The sequence below is a fragment of the Sphaeramia orbicularis genome, chromosome 17 (genome assembly GCF_902148855.1).
Source record: "Sphaeramia orbicularis chromosome 17, fSphaOr1.1, whole genome shotgun sequence".
NCBI lineage: Eukaryota > Metazoa > Chordata > Actinopteri > Kurtiformes > Apogonidae > Sphaeramia > Sphaeramia orbicularis.
Genome location: NC_043973.1, coordinates 56,582,417 through 56,600,592, shown reverse-complemented (window position 1 = coordinate 56,600,592; position 18,176 = coordinate 56,582,417). Strand labels below are relative to the sequence as shown.

The 18,176-nt window shown below is 36.1% G+C and overlaps 1 protein-coding gene across 1 annotated transcript in view; it reads right to left on the bottom strand.

The window, feature by feature from the left end:
* Window positions 1-7,090, bottom strand: part of LOC115437482 (tomoregulin-1-like) — a gene marked incomplete at its 5' end in the record, with an annotated part of 51,890 nt that extends 44,800 nt beyond the window's left edge. The window contains one exon of the mRNA XM_030160673.1: window positions 6,775-7,090. Within this exon, the coding sequence (XP_030016533.1) occupies window positions 6,775-7,090 (316 nt within the window). The remainder of the gene's footprint in view (window positions 1-6,774) is intronic.
* Window positions 7,091-18,176: the final 11,086 nt, after the last annotated feature.

Below are 18,176 nucleotides of genomic sequence, written 5' to 3'. Positions count from 1 at the left end.
CTGGTTCTGGGCCCTAGTTTTGGAGCCTTTGGATCAGCTGGTTCTGGGCCCTAGTTTTAGACCCTTTGGATCAGCTGGTTCTGGGCCCTAGTTTTGGAGCCTTTGGATCAGCTGGTTCTGGTCCTAGTTTTGGACCCTGGTTGTCAGTCCTGATGAAACCATGTATATTAGTTTCAGGTCCAAATAGCGCTGACCCCCTCCCCCCTGGATCAGGTCTGGATCCTCCATTTGTGTCCACATGTCAGTGTTCATGGACCACTTGTTCTTTGGTAGCTGGTACAGATCCATGTCCAGTCCAACTGTCCTTCATTTAATTTCAGATTTCCCATGTTCCTTTTCTCTGGCTGTGTTTACTGCTATACTCCGTCATGTTGAGCAGGTTGGTTTAAGACACTCAGTCTGACTGAGAGGGGCGTGGCCTGGGGGGGGAAGTGACGTATGTGCATACCGTCTATAGTACATTTACTCTGTTTAGGTGTTAAAATAGATTTTTAAGGGACAAAACAGGAGAAAAAGGACTCAAATGTATTTTCTTTGGCTTATAATTTTTACTGTTTGTTGTCAAATCTGGTCATTTTATCCTCAGAGGGTGGGATGTAATATTTAATATGTAATAAAACATACAAACATTTGAATCAAACTTTAATTGAATCCAACCACTATGAAACACAAGCCTTTATATGTTCTGTATTGGCAGGTTTTTACCATTTTTCACCACAAAAATGAGACAAATGTTGTTATTAAGACATGATTTAGTATTTTTCATCCAGTCAAATCATTACAAAACGACAAAGCGTTAAATTCCAGGCTTTTCTGAGGCTTTTAATGAACTCTGAAATTGACCGGAGAACATTCATTTGCAGGTTAATGAACAGATTACAGTATTTAAATGGAGTTTTATTGGCAGAAAAAAAAAGGCTGAAATTTGACCACAGCGACATTAAAAAGGCCCAAGTGTGAAAGTCAAGTTCAAAAGAAGACCCATGTTTTTTCACGGGTTTATTAAATTCACTGTTTTAACGTCTGGAGGAAGATTAACTTTGACCGCAGAGTGTTAAAGTGCAAAGGTTAACGGAACGATTAATGCGCAGATTCAGACGGATTCATGTGTTTGAGTGAACGATGAAGGATCTTCACCACAGCCACATTAACCCTGAACGTCCGTTTGTCTCTAGATTTCACCTTTTTTATGTGATTTATCACCATTTATTCTAATGTTATCCTCTGCATTTTGCATGTTTTTAGTGTAGATCCTGTATTTTTTTATATTTAATTCACTGATCATGTAGATGTTCATTAAAGCTCAGATTAAAGCTGAGGTTATTATATGAAAAAAAAAAAAAACAGATCAAACTGAATAAACAGTGTCTGTTGTTTATGTCTGTTTGTTGTTTATTAGTGTTTCTTGTTTGTGTGTTTTGTTTGTGCTCATTGTTTGTTTGTGGTCTGTTTGTTGTTTGTGTTTTTTTGTTATCTGTTTGCTGTTTGTGTTTCTTGTTTGTGTCTGTTTTGTTTGTCTGATGTTTGTGTGTTTTGTTTGTGTTTGTTGTTTGTTTGTTTGTGGTCTGTTTGTTGTTTGCATTTTGTTTGTTGTCTGTTGTTTATGTCTGTTTGCTGTTTGTGTTTTGTTTGTTGTTTATGTCTGTTTGTTGTTTATTAGTGTTTCTTGTTTGTGTGTTTTGTTTGTGTTCATTGTTTGTTTGTGGTCTGTTTGTTGTTTGTGTTTTTTTGTTATCTGTTTGCTGTTTGTGTTTCTTGTTTGTGTCTGTTTTGTTTGTCTGGTGTTTGTGTGTTTTGTTTGTGTTTGTTGTTTGTTTGTTTGTGGTCTGTTTGTTGTTTGCATTTTGTTTGTTGTCTGTTGTTTATGTCTGTTTGCTGTTTGTGTTTTGTTTGTTGTTTATGTCGGTTTGTTGTTTATTAGTGTTTCTTGTTTGTGTGTTTTGTTTGTGTTCATTGTTTGTTTGTGGTCTGTTTGTTGTTTGTGTTTTGTTTGTTGCCTGTTGTTTATGTCTGTTTGCTGTTTATAAGTGTTTCCTGTTTGTGTGTTTTGTTTGTGTTAATTGTTTGTTTGTGGTCTGAATTGTTGTTTGTGTTTCTTGTTTGTCTCTGTTTTGTTCGTCTGCTGGTCGTGTATCGTGTTTGTTTGTTTGTTTGTTTGTTTGTTTGTTTGTTTGTTTGTTTGTTTGTTTGTTGTTTACGTTGGCTCTGTGAGGTCGTTTTACGTTGCTGGTAGTAAACGGCGCTGAGGCGTGGACGGTGGCAGAACATGGAGATGAGAGGACGTTTGTTGGAGGCTGAAAAACAAAGGACGAGCTGCTCTGATGCGGCGGCGAACGGGGGAAAACTGGCGTCAGTCAGGATCTGTTGCCACGGTTACCAACAAATAAAGGATGAAGGTGTCAGACACAAACAGTCGGAGTGAATAATGAAGATCTGCAGCCGGAGGATTTACATTCAGAGCGGCGCTAATCAATACCGTCACCTTAACGACGGAACACAGGCCACGAAAACAACGCAGGAACCAGGTCCGGGTTCTGGTCCTGGTTCTGAAAAGCCTCCGTCCACGTTCTGTCCATCAGCAGACAGACGGATAGACAGACACAGACGTGTGTTTGCTCTGCTTTGGTCTCCACCACAGTTAGTGGGCGGAGAAACAGCGACTCCTCCCACTGGTTTAGGAGCTGCATCTTGTTTTGGTCGTCGCCATGTTGGATTTTTTTTTTTTATCCAGAGGTGACCGTATTTAAACTAAAGGGGCGGGGCTACAGGAGCACAGAGGGTCATTGGTCAGCTAATGCTAATCAGCAGTAAAACAGGAAACATTTTTGGATTTATTTGAGTTCATACGTACATGAAGACAATAAAATCAAACTTCCTGTTATTGTCTTAAAGTTCAGAAGAAAAAGTCAATAACAACAAACTAAAAATGTAAAAGTTTGCATTTTATTTTACTTTTTAAGTTATTGTTTTATTTTACTTTATTTAATTGTATTTGGCTATTTGTTTGTATTTAATGGCATTTGCTTATATTGGATTTTTATTTTATTTTATTGTATTTGCTTATATTTTCTTGTATTTGACTGTATTTGCTTGTATTTTCTTACATTTGTTTGTATCTGACGTATCCTTCCACCTCTTCTCTAACTGTTTGGTTTCCACCGTCCTCATTGGCTGACCCTCCTGTCCGTCCTCAGTGTCACACCTGTTCAGTCCAGCTCATATCAGAATCCGTCAACATTCATCTGTGAACAAAACGCTCCGTTTCTCAATGCCAACACTGAAAACATCATCCTCCTCTTCCTCTTCCTCTTCCTCATGAATAAAAGATGGGCGTGGCCTGTTCCTCCAAACACTCCTGAGTGACAGCGAACACTCATTTACACGAGGGCCGCTTCTGTCTTTTCAATATTTCATACCAGAGGAAGAACACTGGAAGACGATAATGAACGGATGAGTATTAGATCCAGGATGAAGAAACGACGAAGACGAAGATGAAGACAGATTTAGACACAAGTTTGATGACAGTAAAAAAGGCTCTTTTCCAGTTAGGTCCTGAACTGAACACCAGCTGATCTGGCTCCACAGGTTTATTAGTTTTACTTCAGTTTACTTCAGTTTGTGGCTTATTTTGATCTTTTTGCTTTTTTTTTTTTATTTCATTGTTTTTGTTTATTTTCTTGCTTATTTCCTCCATGTAATTTATTATTTTGTGACATTTCCTTTTGCTTCTGTTCATTTCTTTTTCATTTTACATACTTAATTTAGATTTTTTTTTTTCTTTTTTTTGCCCATTTTTTTCTTCAATTTTGTTCAGTTTGTGGATTATTTTGTTATTTTTCTGTTGTTGTTTGCTTCCTTTTAGTCCAATTTTGCTAATTTTTTTTCCCATTATTTATTATTTTGTTCATTTTCTTTATGATATAATGTCAAAAAACCCAGTGTGTCCATCCACAGTCATTGATCCAGATGCATGGGTTTTACTGGTGAATCAATGTTGTTCTCAAATGAATTTTTCTCTATTTTTTATCTTTTCTTAAGTGATTTATCACCATTTATTCTAATATTATCCTCTGTATTTTGCATATTTCAGTGTAAATCATGTATTTTTCTACATTTTATTCACTGTAGTTGTTCATTAAAGCTCAGAGTAAAGTTCAGGGTTATTACATCAGAGACAAAACTAAAGAAAAAGTGACTTTTTCAGCAAATATATCACTGACCGAACAGAAAAACAAACGTCTAGAACCTTATTTTCATTCATGTTATTATTTCATTTGTTTTTGTTAATTTTCTTGCCCATTTCATTTTTTTCCAATTTTGTTCAGTTTGTGTCTTATTTTGTTCATGTTACTTATCATTTTGTTGATTCTTTAGATTCTTTTTTTTTTTTACCACTTTGGCTGTTTTTGTTTATTTTGTTGCTTATTTGACTGTTTTTTAATTTCCAATGTAGTTAGTTTTTTGCTCATTTATCATTTTGTAATTTTTTTTTGTTAATTTTCATTCATTTTATTTATTATATAATATGAAAAGAAGCGTTTACAATCCAACTCCATGGGTTTGACTGGTGAATCAATGTTGTAGAAGATGACAGTGTTTCCACGGTAACTATGGAGCCTCTGAATGTCCAAATATGGTCATATCTGATGACCATGAAAGATGGAGAGCTGTATTTTACACCAATTATTGACATGGATTGATAGGATTAGTGGATCAACAGGAATTAAATAGTTTAGATCAGTAGATGGTTTAGGTTAAAGGAGGACGTTTGGGCCTTTAAGGGTTAAAGGAGGACGTTTGGGCCTTTAAGGGTTAAATCCTTATACATCAAAATACAGGGTTTATATGTGGAAAAATGTTTTAATTCCACAGATATTAAGGAAGAAAACCCCAAATAATCCAAAAGTTCTGACTCTATGACGTAAAAAAAACACTGATTAATAAAAGCAGATCCATCCTCGTCCACATGTTAAAGCCCTGAAACCAACGGGAACACCAACGTGTCACCTGTCAATCAACTGGACACCAAGCAAAGCCAGAACCACAGAGACCTGGCCCAGATAAAACCAGACTCACATGAGGACAACATACGACCAGTGAGGACTGAGATCAGGTCTTATTACGTCCAACAGCAGCTGAGCGTTAAACACAATAAAAGGTGGAGAAGAATGAAAACAATGTTTATTTTAATTTAATTCAGTCAAAATGAAAAAGTTAAACATCGACACTAAAATAGAAAATTAACAGAAGAGGCAAATAAACGAACAGAAATTAATGAAATGTGTAACAAAATAGTCTAAACTAAACAAATGAGTGATTAAAGGAAAAAAGTCATCAATGAAATGGAAATAAAAATCAACAAAATAAATAAATATGAACAAAATGTGTCACATAATAGTCAAAAATAACCAACAAAAGTGATAAGACACACAAAAAAAGAGCAAAATATCCAATAAAATGAAAAAAAAAAAACAAAATCATTTGTCAAATAAATCAAAATGAACAAAATATGAAACAAAATAGATAAAAACAAATCATATAAGTAATAAATTGGTTCAACTTTAAGTAAATCAAAATGAATGAAAACCAAAAAAATAATAAAATAAAATAATTAATCCCCTCAAAAAAATGATCAAAACAGACAAAAAAAAAAATGAAATTAACAAAACTGAACACAACAAAATAAAACTGTCAAAAAAGAAATAAATAGAAGACAAGAAAGAAATAATCAATTAAATGAATGAAAAAAGAAAAATCTGAAAGGAAAATAATCTATTTAATTACTAAAAAAGAAATCATCAGCAGTAGAAACCAAAATGAAGAAAAGAAGCACAAAAATTTATCAATTTTTTTTTTTTTTTACAAAATAAGAAAGAAAATAGTCATAAAGAAGTAGAAAAAGAGATAAAAATGAATAAAATAATCAATAAAATAAATAAAAATAAACAAGCAACTGACAGAAAAAATGTCAATATATATTAAAAAATGCAATCAATAAAACAAATCAAAATGAACAAAAATAAACAGAAATAAAATCAGAAAAAAAAGAAAAAAAAAGCGATAAAATGAATAAAATAATCCGTTACATGAATCTAATGTTTTACTGGATCTGTGTCTCATTTTTTATTTTAATGTGAATTCATAAATTCCATAGAATTTACACCAAAAAGTTTGTAAATTGAAAAAAATACGAGGCAAAGATGTTAATTTGAAAAGATTTTTGTGCTAATGATTGAATCAAACATATCTGTAGTTTTTAGAGGAAGAGGTGTGTTCACCAAAGCACATTTGTTTGTAGAAAGGATGTGTTTTTCTTGTTTTGACAAATTAAAACTGTAAATTAAAAAAATTATGTGGTTCCGTTTAAATGGAAAGACCGTAAAGAACAACCTATAATAAAAAGAAGTGAATTTAACATTTTAAAGATGTAAATATCACCGAAATCTAAGGTTTAAAATGTGAAATCTACAATCTGTTACTCTGTAAATTTATGTAAATTTGCTGCTTTTTTTTTTTTTTTTTTTTTTTGGTTTTGTTTTGGGGTTTTTTTACAGTGTTGTTCCGGTATCTACACACAACTACAAACAACGGGGATTTTTTTTTTTTTTTTTTTTTTTTTCTTAGCAGTGTGAATCTGGGGCAGAACCCGAACCGGACCGTTAACTCAGAACCCGAACCGGATCCTGACGCAGCCCCCGGAGGATGCGTTCAGGGTCAGACACAGACATGCATCCCCACCCCCGGCCCCGGTCCCGGTCCCGGTCCCGGTCTTACCTGTGCAGTCCTTGCCTTTGCCCTTACACTCGCCGCTCTGGGGGGTGTAGGAGCCTCGCGCCCCCGGCAGGTGCAGCAGCATCCCCAGCAGACAGGCGGACACCAGGTACCGGACCGGCCCGGAACACCTCCCCGGGCCTGGCATGACGAGGACGGCCACGGTGAAGACACTGACGCCGGTACCGGGTCTGGGATTCAGGTGGAGACGGTCCGCGTAATCCCGCAACAGGAAACTGAGCAGCGTGCCTCGCGCTGCAGGAGGAGGAGGAGGAGGAGGAGGAGGAAGAGGAGCAGATGGAGGAGCGGAGTCCGGGTTTCAGGGATCCGCCGAGGTCCGGTTCTACCGGGGGGGCAGCATCCTCACCGTCCGTCCGTCCTCCGCACCGTCTCCTCGGCTCTGGTTTCAGCTCGTGTCCGGATGCGGTTCCTCCGCGTGCCTCCGTCTGTCTGTCCCTCTGTCCCGGCTCTGGAGGACCCGGACCGGATCGGACCGGAACGGAGACGCGGTGCGTAAAGCGCGGAGGAGCTGCAACCACAACAAAGAGATCCGGATGGAGGAGCAGGAGGAGGAAGAGGAGGAGGAGGAGGGGGGGGGGGGGGGGGGGGGGGGGTGTCACGTGAGAGGATGCAACACTCCCCTCCACCTCCACGCCCCTGACGCACACGCGCGCGCGCGCACACCCCTTGAACGCAGCCCGTGAGGTTAATGAAAACTGAATTAAATCAAAATAAATGAAAAACAAGAAACAAAAGAGGCAATTAAATGAAACCAATCAAATCAATATTAATAAAATATGGAACATTAAAGTCAACAAAAGTAGTAGTACGGTCAAAACCGAGCAGGAAATAAACAAAACTGAATGAAACCACGAACAAAATAAACAAATATGAGTTAAAAATGAAGAAAATGATTAATACATTTCGCAAAAATAAATACATAAATAGATAAAATGAATGAACAAAATAAATCAATATGAACAAAATGTTCTAACATTTTCAAAAATCAGCAACAAAAGTGACAAAACTAAGAAAAATGAATGAAACTAGAAGCACTCGGAGAGCGCAGACCTCCGCCAAGGCTGATCAGTGCCCCCCCCCCCCCCCCCACGCCAAGGAGGTTATGTTTTTGCCAGGGTTTGTTTGTTTGTTTGTCTGTCTGTCTGTCTGTCTGTTTGTCTGTCCGTTAGTGTGCAACATAACTCAAACAGTTATGGACAGATTTTGATGAAATTTTCAGGGTTTGTTGGAAATGGGCCCCCCCGTGCCCCGTGCCCCCCCCCACCCCCCCACCCCCGAACACCACCAAAATTCAAAATCATTTCTTCCTTATCCCATTTCCAACAAACCCTGAAAATTTCATCAAAATCTGTCCATAACTTTTTGAGTTATGTTGCACACTAACGGACAGACAAACAGACAGACAAACAAACAAACCCTGGCAAAAACATAACCTCCTTGGCGGAGGTAATAATCAATGAAAATGAACCAAAAATACTAATAATTTAAATCAAATCTAAATGAATAAAATAATGATGGAAATAGAAAATAAAAAGAATATAAATGAACAGAAATGAACAAATAACAAAATAAATAGGTGATAAAATGAGCAAAATAATGAATTAAATGAATTAAAAAAAAAACCAAAATGAATCAATATCAACAAATATGTTACAAAATAAACAACAAAAGCAAAAAAAATAATGAGTAGAAAATAGTAACTCCTCCCTCAGGCTCCATTGCTGACCTGCCAAACAGCAGAGGCCAGGAAGGAGCCTGGAAATCAGTGTGAACGGCACTGATGAGGTTCTGGACGGAGGTTAAAGAGCGTCTGAGGGTCTGTGAAGGAGGGGCCGAGCGGAAATAAAGAAAGCCCCCCAGAAAATCACCTAGAGATTAAGAAAATGAACAAAAAATGACCCAAATAATAAGAAAACAACAACAATGAAGGGAAAAAAAACAACGAAAATGACTAAAAGAATAAAGAAAATCAACAAAATGAATCAAAAATCAACAAATAAATCAAGAAAAATAATTTAAAAAGAATAAAAAAGAAACCAAAGAATAAAAAAAAAAATCAAGAAAAATTAACCGAAGAAAAAAGGAAATTAACCACAAAAAAAATAGTAAAAAAAAAAAAAAAAGAACAAATGGTTTGCAAAAATGGTTAACACCAATACTGGTTCATGTTATTATTATTTTTAGTTCTAGGTCAAATGTTAAATGTTAATTGTGTCAGTGTGTATTTTGTACTCACTTGGTAGAAGGGCGTTAGTGTAGGAATTTAACACTGTTTATTATGGGATGGATTTAATAGATGGATCAGAATTTTATAAATCAAACACAGATGAACAACTGTTGAATTCAGACCTAAAACAAATTGTGTACAATAATCTGACCTTTAACAACAGGAAGTGGAAAGTGTGTTTAATACGCTCACCTGGACACCAGAGGGTTAAAGTGTGTTTAATATGCTCACCTGGACACCGAAGGGTTAAAGTGTGTTTAATACGCTCACCTGGACACCGAAGGGTTAAAGTGTGTTTAATACGCTCACCTGGACACCAGAGGGTTGAAGTGTGTTTAATATGCTCACCTGGACACCAGAGGGTTGAAGTGTGTTTAATATGCTCACCTGGACACCAGAGGGTTGAAGTGTGTTTAATACGTTCACCTGGACACCAGAGGATTGAAGTGTGTTTAATACGTTCACCTGGACACCAGAGGATTGAAGTGTGTTTAATATGCTCACCTGGACACCAGAGGGTTAAAGTGTGTTTAATACGTTCACCTGGACACCAGAGGGTTAAAGTGTGTTTAATACGTTCACCTGGACACCAGAGGATTGAAGTGTGTTTAATATGCTCACCTGGATGCCAGAGGGTTGAAGTGTGTTTAATACGTTCACCTGGACACTGAAGGGTTAATGCTAATTCCACTGAGGTGCATGAATGTGTGTAATTGGTTTAGTGGCTTTCTGGGGTCTGGGGTCTTCATGGTAGTCTTTACAGGGTCCAGGTGATTAGGAAACCTGGTGGATCTGGATCTGGTTTTGAGGCTTCGTGCAGACGTTAAGTTGTGGACCATCTGTAGCTCCTCTAAAGGGGGGGGGGGGGGGGGGGGGGGGGTGTTAAACTAACCTAAAGCCCTTCATCTGCTGGAGGTCACCGCCCCCTAATCCGGTTTCCTCCTGGTGCATTTTACCAGTTAAACGTCCCAGTTTCCACAAACCAACCACCCACTGGGATGAAGATCCATTTAACCACAGGATCAATGACATCCATTCACTGATGAACTTAAACCTTGTACCAGAGTGAAGGTCTGGATCTGAGTTCGGTTCTGTTGGAAAATTAGCAGATGAACCAGTAGCATATACAGCCATATCATCAACATATGAATGAATCTGTACATTCATAAGAGTATGCAGAATGTTGAGAATGGGCCTGGTATTGAGCCCTGGGGGACACCTCCAAGAGATGGAGTCTGATTTTACATGCCCTGTTAGAGAGACTGAAATGAAACAAAACAAGACAAGAAGAAGAAGAGTTATTGATTAGATTCATGGGTAAATGCATCAGAATGATGAACAGAATCATCATTCAACAGAACCAGAACTGGAGATGCGTTCAGGAACAGTCAGAGAATTCACAACATGAAATTTTTAATGAATACATGAAATAATCCCATTAAAGTAGGTGAATGTACTAATGTAGTAAATGAACAAAAACAGTTGAGAAATACATAAAAGTAAAAAATAAAAAATAATCGAGGAAAAAAAAAGAAACAACAGATAATGATAAATAAAATGAGTAAAATTAGCAAAAATTGAACATTATCAAGAAAATTAAAAAAATGAACAAAAGTATCAAGAAAATGAACAAGAATGAACAAAAGTATCAAGAAAATGAATAAAAAATTTACAAAATTATCATGAAAAACGAGCATAATCATCTAGTATATGAATAAAAACATTTGGAAAATACATAAAAATAAGCAAAATAATCCAGGAAAAAACAGAAACAAAAGACAATTAATAAATAAAATGAAAATGAGCAAAAACAAAGAACCAAACTGAACAAAATGATCAAGAAAATGAATAAAAATGATATTGATTTCACCCAAACAGCCTCATGTTCTACATCTACAAACGTACGTTCAGACGGTAAATGTTGTCGTACATTTAATCAAATCAGCGTTTTTCTCTCTGGAGGAAGATGAGCATGAAGACACTCTGAATAAATGAAAAGCTGATCCATGGTAGATCCTCCTAAGTGGGTTCAGAGGAAATCCACCTCCTGGTGTTTGTTCTAAACCTCTGCGTCTCAGCAGGGTCGGAGCTTTTGGAGATAAGTAGCTGCTCTTATTTCCATTGTTTAGACTCGAATGCATCTGCTCACATTAGAGTCTGTCCAACCATGTCCTCATAGAGACGAAGACCCAAAGCATCCACTGATCAACTGTTTAATACCCACTGGTACACTAATCCCATCAATACATAAAAGTAATTGGTGTAAAATGATTCACAATGATCTCTTAAACATATATTTGATACATGTCAGAACACAGAAACCGTGTTTAAACTGCGAAAATGGACCATTTGAATGAAAAATTTTGAAAAAATGAACCAAAAAACCTTGAAAAACAGTGTACAAGTCAGCAAATGCTTGTAAATTGTAAAGAAAATGTACAAAATAATTCAAATATGAGGAAAAAGTAATGCATAGAACTTGAGATTTAGCATAAAATTGAACACAAATGTTAAATATTATATGACGGTGGGTAAAAGTCCTGTTTGCTCTGTCTTCTATCAGATTTAAAAGGACCAGGATGAGGCTTCAGCATCACATTAGACATGAAAGGGAAGGAAAAACCTGGAAATAACCTTCATCACATTCATCATCTTCAATTTGTGAAAAGAGAAGATGATGAAACTCGCAGAAAAAAAACATTCAAGCTTCACCAGAAACCTCAAAGAGAACAATAACGTAGATACAAAGAGGAAAAACTGATCAGAAATCCACTATATTTACAGTTTCTGCACATTTTAATGAAAGCTTTTTTCTACTGAGCTTACATGAAAAAAAAACAACCAAAACACTATTCATTATAAAGCAATTTTATCTGGGAAATACATGAAAACAAACAAAACAATCCAGGAAAAACAAAAGACAATAAATAAATAAAATGAACAAAATGAGGAAAGACAAAGAACCAAACTGAACAAAATTATCAAGAAAATGAGCAAAAAAAAAAAAAAAAAAAGTCCAAATTATCAAGAAAAACAAACATAATCATCTAGCAAATGAATAAAAAATTTGGGAAACACATAAAAAAGTAAACAAAAATAATCAGAGAAAAACAGAAACAAAAGACAATGAATAAATAAAATGAATAAAATTAGCAAAAATTGAACAAAATTATCAAGAAAATGAACAAAACTGGATGAAATTATCAAGAAAATAACAAAAATGACCAAAATGATCAAGAAAAACAAACATAATCATCTAATAAAACAACAAAAACATTCGGACAATACATAAAAACAAACAAAATAATTCAGGAAAGAACAGAAACAAAACGCAATGAATAAATAAAATAAATAAATAAAATTAAATAAAAGCTTTTACCTACCGAAGTCATTATGATATAGAAAAACAAAACAAAACACTATTTATTATAAAGCAATTTTATCTGTCAAATAAGATGAGCATCATCATTTATTCACTCGTTCAGAGCATTAACTTCATAATTTGTGTATATTTTTGTTTCTATAATAATCAGAATTTTAGAATGAGCTTAGATTAATGTCAAATAAATTAAGTTACAGCTTTAATAATTGGAACTCAGAGGCTTCAGATTTTATAAATAGGATAAAAAATGAGGAAATAAAGAAGATCAGACATGTTTAAAGATATATTTATATATAAATATGAATGCATTTATGTATAAATGACTAACATATTGATTCAATCATTAGACCACTAACAGAAAAACATCAGACATGTTGAGGTCAACATCGCCTCCTGGTGGACACTTTATTAAATGCAACATAAAACGAGATTTGAGGCAAAAAACATAAGATATTAAACCGAACTGACTGAAGTTAAGGTCATTAATATGTTATTGATGAGTGAAAAGTATCTGTTCAATCAGATCAGTCAGACCATTTACACATGTTTGAAGGACTATTTGTACTTTTTCTGTCCAGTCAAAGTCCACTCCTGGGTTTTTTACTGTTAATACGGTGGTTGTTGCTGTTTGTTTGTCGTGTTTTTAATGAGACAAATGCATGTTGTAAATTCTGACGGAGCTCCATCTGTAAATATGTTCAAATGCACCGACGTCTGATGTTTATGTTAGGGGTTAAATGCAACTGAATTGTTTAAGACAAATGCAAACAGACACCTCATGGCAGGTTTTCAAAGCAGAAGATCTTCCAAACCTGTGGAATCAGAGTTGGATCTAAAGGGTTCAGAGCAGGGGTGTCACACATACGGCCCATGGACCAAAACCAAAGGGTCCGATCTGACCCATGGAATGAAACTGTGAAATGCAAAAATGACACTGAGAGCACTTTTAAGAGTTTTTAATGTGTTTCTACAGGTGATCTACAGCCAATCTACAGGTGATCTACAAGTGATCTAAAGGTGATCTACAGGTGATCTACAAGTGATCTACAGGTGATCTACAAGTGATCTACAGGTAATCTACAAGTGATCTACAGGTAATCTACAGCCAATCTACAGGTGATCTACAAGTGATCTACAGGTAATCTACAAGTGATCTACAGGTAATCTACAGCCAATCTACAGGTGATCTACAGGTGATCTACAAGTGACCTAAAGGTGATCTACAAGTGGTCTACAGGTGATCGACAGGTGATCTACAAGTGATCTACAGGTGATCTACAAGTGATCTAAAGGTGATCTACAGTGATCTAAAGATGATCTACAGTGATCTACAAATGATCTACTGGTGATCTACAAATGATCTACTGGTGATCTACAGCCATCTATGGCTGTAGATCACCTGATCTTGTTCTCCCGCTCTGAGGACTATGTTGGCACCAAAGGCCTTTAACTGGTTTGGTCGTATCTGTCAGGTCGGTCCTTTTCTGTTCACTTTGGCCCTCACAGATCAGGTGCTGCCCCCTTCAGCTCTGGAGTGCCACAGGGATCCATTTTAGGGCCTGTTCTCTTTTCCCTGTAGTTGTTGCCACTTAGGTTAAGTTTTAAGTGACACAATATTTCTTTTCACTGTTTTGCAGATGACCTGCAAATGTATTTACCCCTTAGACCCAACTCTGGACGTGCCCAAGCCCTGCTGAACCGTTTTCAAGACCTGAAGGAATGGCTGGAATCACATTTTTAAAACTTAACGAATGTAAAACTGAGATTGTTGTTTTTGGAAAACCTGATTTGAGTCCTGCCCTGGACTCCTTAAACAACTACTGCCACCCCCCAGTTTTAAAACCTGGGTGTGTTTTTAGACTGCTCTTTTAAACTAATCAGTCGGGAGTTAAATCTAGTTTTTATCGGTTATGTCTCCTTAGGAAAGTTCAGCCAAACCTGCCACGAACTGACTTTGAACATTCATGCTTTCATCACGTGCAGGTTGGAGATGACTGCAGGTCTTTGTTCTGGGGGTTGGACCAGACCTCTGACTGCTCACAGGCACCAGGAGGTAAGACCGTGGAAGTCCAGTTCTGGCCTCCTGTCAGCTACAGGACTCATTTGAAGTGACTGGTTTTAAATGTCTTCATGGGCTTATCTTCTTATTGTCTTCTCTTTCTGAGCTTGTGTCAGTTCATGTTCCTGCCAGAACAATGAGGTCCATGGACCAGCTGACCTTAGACCAGGGCTCTCAAACTCATGTTCTTTCAGGTTCCACATTCAGTCTGATTTGATGTGCAGTGGGCCGGACCAGTAAAATAATAACAGAGTAACCTATAAATAATAACAACTGACAATTTATGTCTGTGTTTTAGTGAAAAAAAACAAACAATTAAATTATGAAAATACTTACTTTTGTAAACTATACAAACAAAAAAGATGTGAATAACCTGAAAAAAAAGAAATTTCTTCAGAAAAATCAGTGTAATTTAACAATCTTCTGCCTCCACTTCTCATTAGTCCATGTGCATTCTGGATCAGATCTACAAAGACACTAAACACTGAGGAACAGGAAGAAAAGAGTTCAAACTGGACTGAATTTTCTTCAGACATTTCAGGTTGTTCATATTTGTTCAGGTTATTCACATTTTATTGTTTCAGGATAGTTTGTAAATGTAAATATTTTCATAATTTAATGTTATTTTTTGCACTAAAACAAAGACAAACATTTGAAGTTGTCATTATTTATAGACATAATGTAATATTTTTTTCACATCAAACCCAGAAGAAAATCTGCAGTCATTTTTTTTTGTCGGTTCTTCTGCTGTTATTTGACTGTAGATCAGATTGTTCTGTATGTGGAACCTGAACTGAAATGAGTTCCACAGCCTTGACTGTGGAATTTTTACACTTTGTAAATTCATCCCAGGGGCCGGACTGGAACCTTTGGGGGGGGCGCATTTGGGCCCTGGGGTGCATGTTTTATGGTGCCGCTAGCTAAAATTGCTAGAGTGAAATAAATCGATTTCGTATCAATCCAACATTGACAGAGACAAAAACGAAGGGAATTTTATTCATAGGCTTTATCCGTTTTAGTTAGTTTTGTAAACACACAATACAGTTTCAATTAGTTACCTTTTTTCTTTGAATTATACATTTTATTTATTTCAGTTAACAAAAATGTTCTTACAATTCTAGTTTTCGCCATTTTGTTAGTTTTCATTAATGACAATAACCTTTGTCATTGGTTGTTGTAAATGTACTAAACAAATACATTTGACCTTGACCTTGACACTGGAGATATGAATAATCATGGATGTAAAAATTATTTTCGTTTCGGGGCCAAACACAGACCAATTTGATCATAAGCGGATCAGACCAGTAAAATAGGCCTTCTATCATAATAACCTATAATTAATGAAAACTCCAAATTTTTCCTCTTTGTTTTAGTGTAAAAAAGTAAAATGATATGAAAAAGTTTACATTTTCAAACTATTCCTTGAAAATAAAGGGGAATAGCATGAACAACCATGAACAACTTGAAATGTTCCAAGAAAAATATATGCAATTTGAACAACATTTGACCTGTTCCTGAAATGTTCGGTGTCTTTGTGGATCCACTGTGAACTTGAAGTTGTAATGTACATGCATAAACGGTAAGATGAAGCTCAATATGGTTAAAATGGCATTTTTTTTTACCTCAAAAAATTTCAGATTATTCATGGTTGTTCATTTTATTTACAATGATTTTAGGGATAGTTTGTAGATGTAAACATTTTCATAATGTAGCCTAATTTTACTGTTTTCACTGAAAAACAAACAGAAAAGTCTGGAGTTGTTATTTATAGGTTTTTATGATAGGATTTTACTGGTCTGGCCCACTTCAGATCATATTGGGCTTTATGTGGTCCCTGAATTAAACTCAGTTCAACACCCCTGACCCCCCCCCCCCCCCCCCCCCCCACACACACACACACACAATAAACACAGGCATTAAGGGTTTATATGAACCCTGGACTTTTCACACAGAGTTGAGATCAGAATCACATTTAAGAAAGAGGAGATCGACAGAGTCTGGAGATGTTCACTAAAAAAAAAAAACAGACTGAAGGTGAAAAAACAAACTGAAAGATAATGAAACTAGACTGAAAGAGGCTAAACCCAACAAAAGGAGGGTTAAACTAGACTAAAGTAGAGTGAAACCAAACTAACGGATGGTTAAAAAAAGGACTAAAAGATGTTAAAATGAAATTAAAAGGTGGATGAGACTAACATTTGGTAAAACAAGTCAATATGAGTGTGAAACCAAACAATATGATGAATAAATCAGACTTCAAGATGGCTTAAACAGACTAAAAGACAGTAAAATTAAACTAAAAGGTGGATAAAATAAACTGAAAGAGTTTCTATGTATGTTTTATGGTTTCATCTAATTTTCTTCTTCAAACTCAAATTCACAGACGCTTACTTTAACAGTGGATAAAATAAAATTAGGTCTTACAATGTTGACATGTTGCATCAGCTGATAGTTTACATTATAGCTCTGTTAGCTTTCCTCTGTTAGCTTAGCTCCATTAGCTTAGCTCAGTTAGTTTAGCTGTGTTTTTAGACTCAAACAGCCACAGTAAAACCTCTAATCCTCTGTTAGCTTAGCTCCATTAGCTTGGCTCTGTTTTTAGACTCAGACAGCCACAGTAAAACCATTAATCCTCTGTTTTCTGTTGGTTTGTGTCGTCAATAACTTGACTAAAGATATGTTTGAATCCAACAAACAAGGTCCGAACTGTCACAGTTTAGTCTGAACCACAGACCAACAAACAGAAAATTAGCAACAATAAAAACATCCCATAATAACTGTATAGCTTTATCAGCCTCAGAATCAAACTCCATTTTGTCCACTTCCATCTGAGTCCAGTGGAGGAAAGACCCGCTGTAGTTTGATCACTTCTGTTCTTGGACTCGGACAGTTGTGTCGTTATGGTTCTCATCCACAGAGTGACTCACTACTTCCTCTAGTGGTCACTTAAAATAAATCAACTTCATATCTGAAAAATCCTATACACCAGCATCTTCTATTTATTAGAATAGAATAGAATAGAATAGAATAGAATAGAATAGAATTATAGGCTTTATTGTTAGTGCAAAATACTGTTGTACAGTGCAACATGATTGTTTTTCATGTTCTGTGAGGTGCTCAGAGTAAAATACAAACATAAATTACAAAAACAGTTAAGAATAAAAACAATCTAAATATAAAACATTATAAATACCAATGAGAATTTAAGAATATTTATTAGCTGTATTTAAGTAGAAATATGACATATAAAGGCTTGAATGCATTTGTGTTTCGTAACAGTCCTTCTGTCTGTGTTCCAGGAGGTTTTCAGTGTATTTCTGGATGTTTCTGTGTTTCTCCCTTAATCCTGCTGTGTTCTGTTAATATTGAACCAGATCTGTGTTAATGTCCAACCCAGAGCAGGTGTGATGTTTCTTTCAAACCCTAGGATCCTCTGTGTTTTCTACCACATCAGTAAATCCAAGGTCAACGCAGCCCTCGACTCGCCCAAAAAAACAATATTAGTCCAGGATTCAGTACCGTGGGACCAGTGTTTGGATAGTATTAAACACTGCCTCTGGACAGTACAAGTACAGAAACTGTGTTGAAAGTACACGTACTGATTTGTGTCCTGGCAGTATAAAAGTATGAAGCAGGAAAACTGTTCTGATGGAATAAAAACATGTAGATTGTTCTTCTTCAACAGCTGTGGGAAGTAGAGAGTTCAGATATTTGTG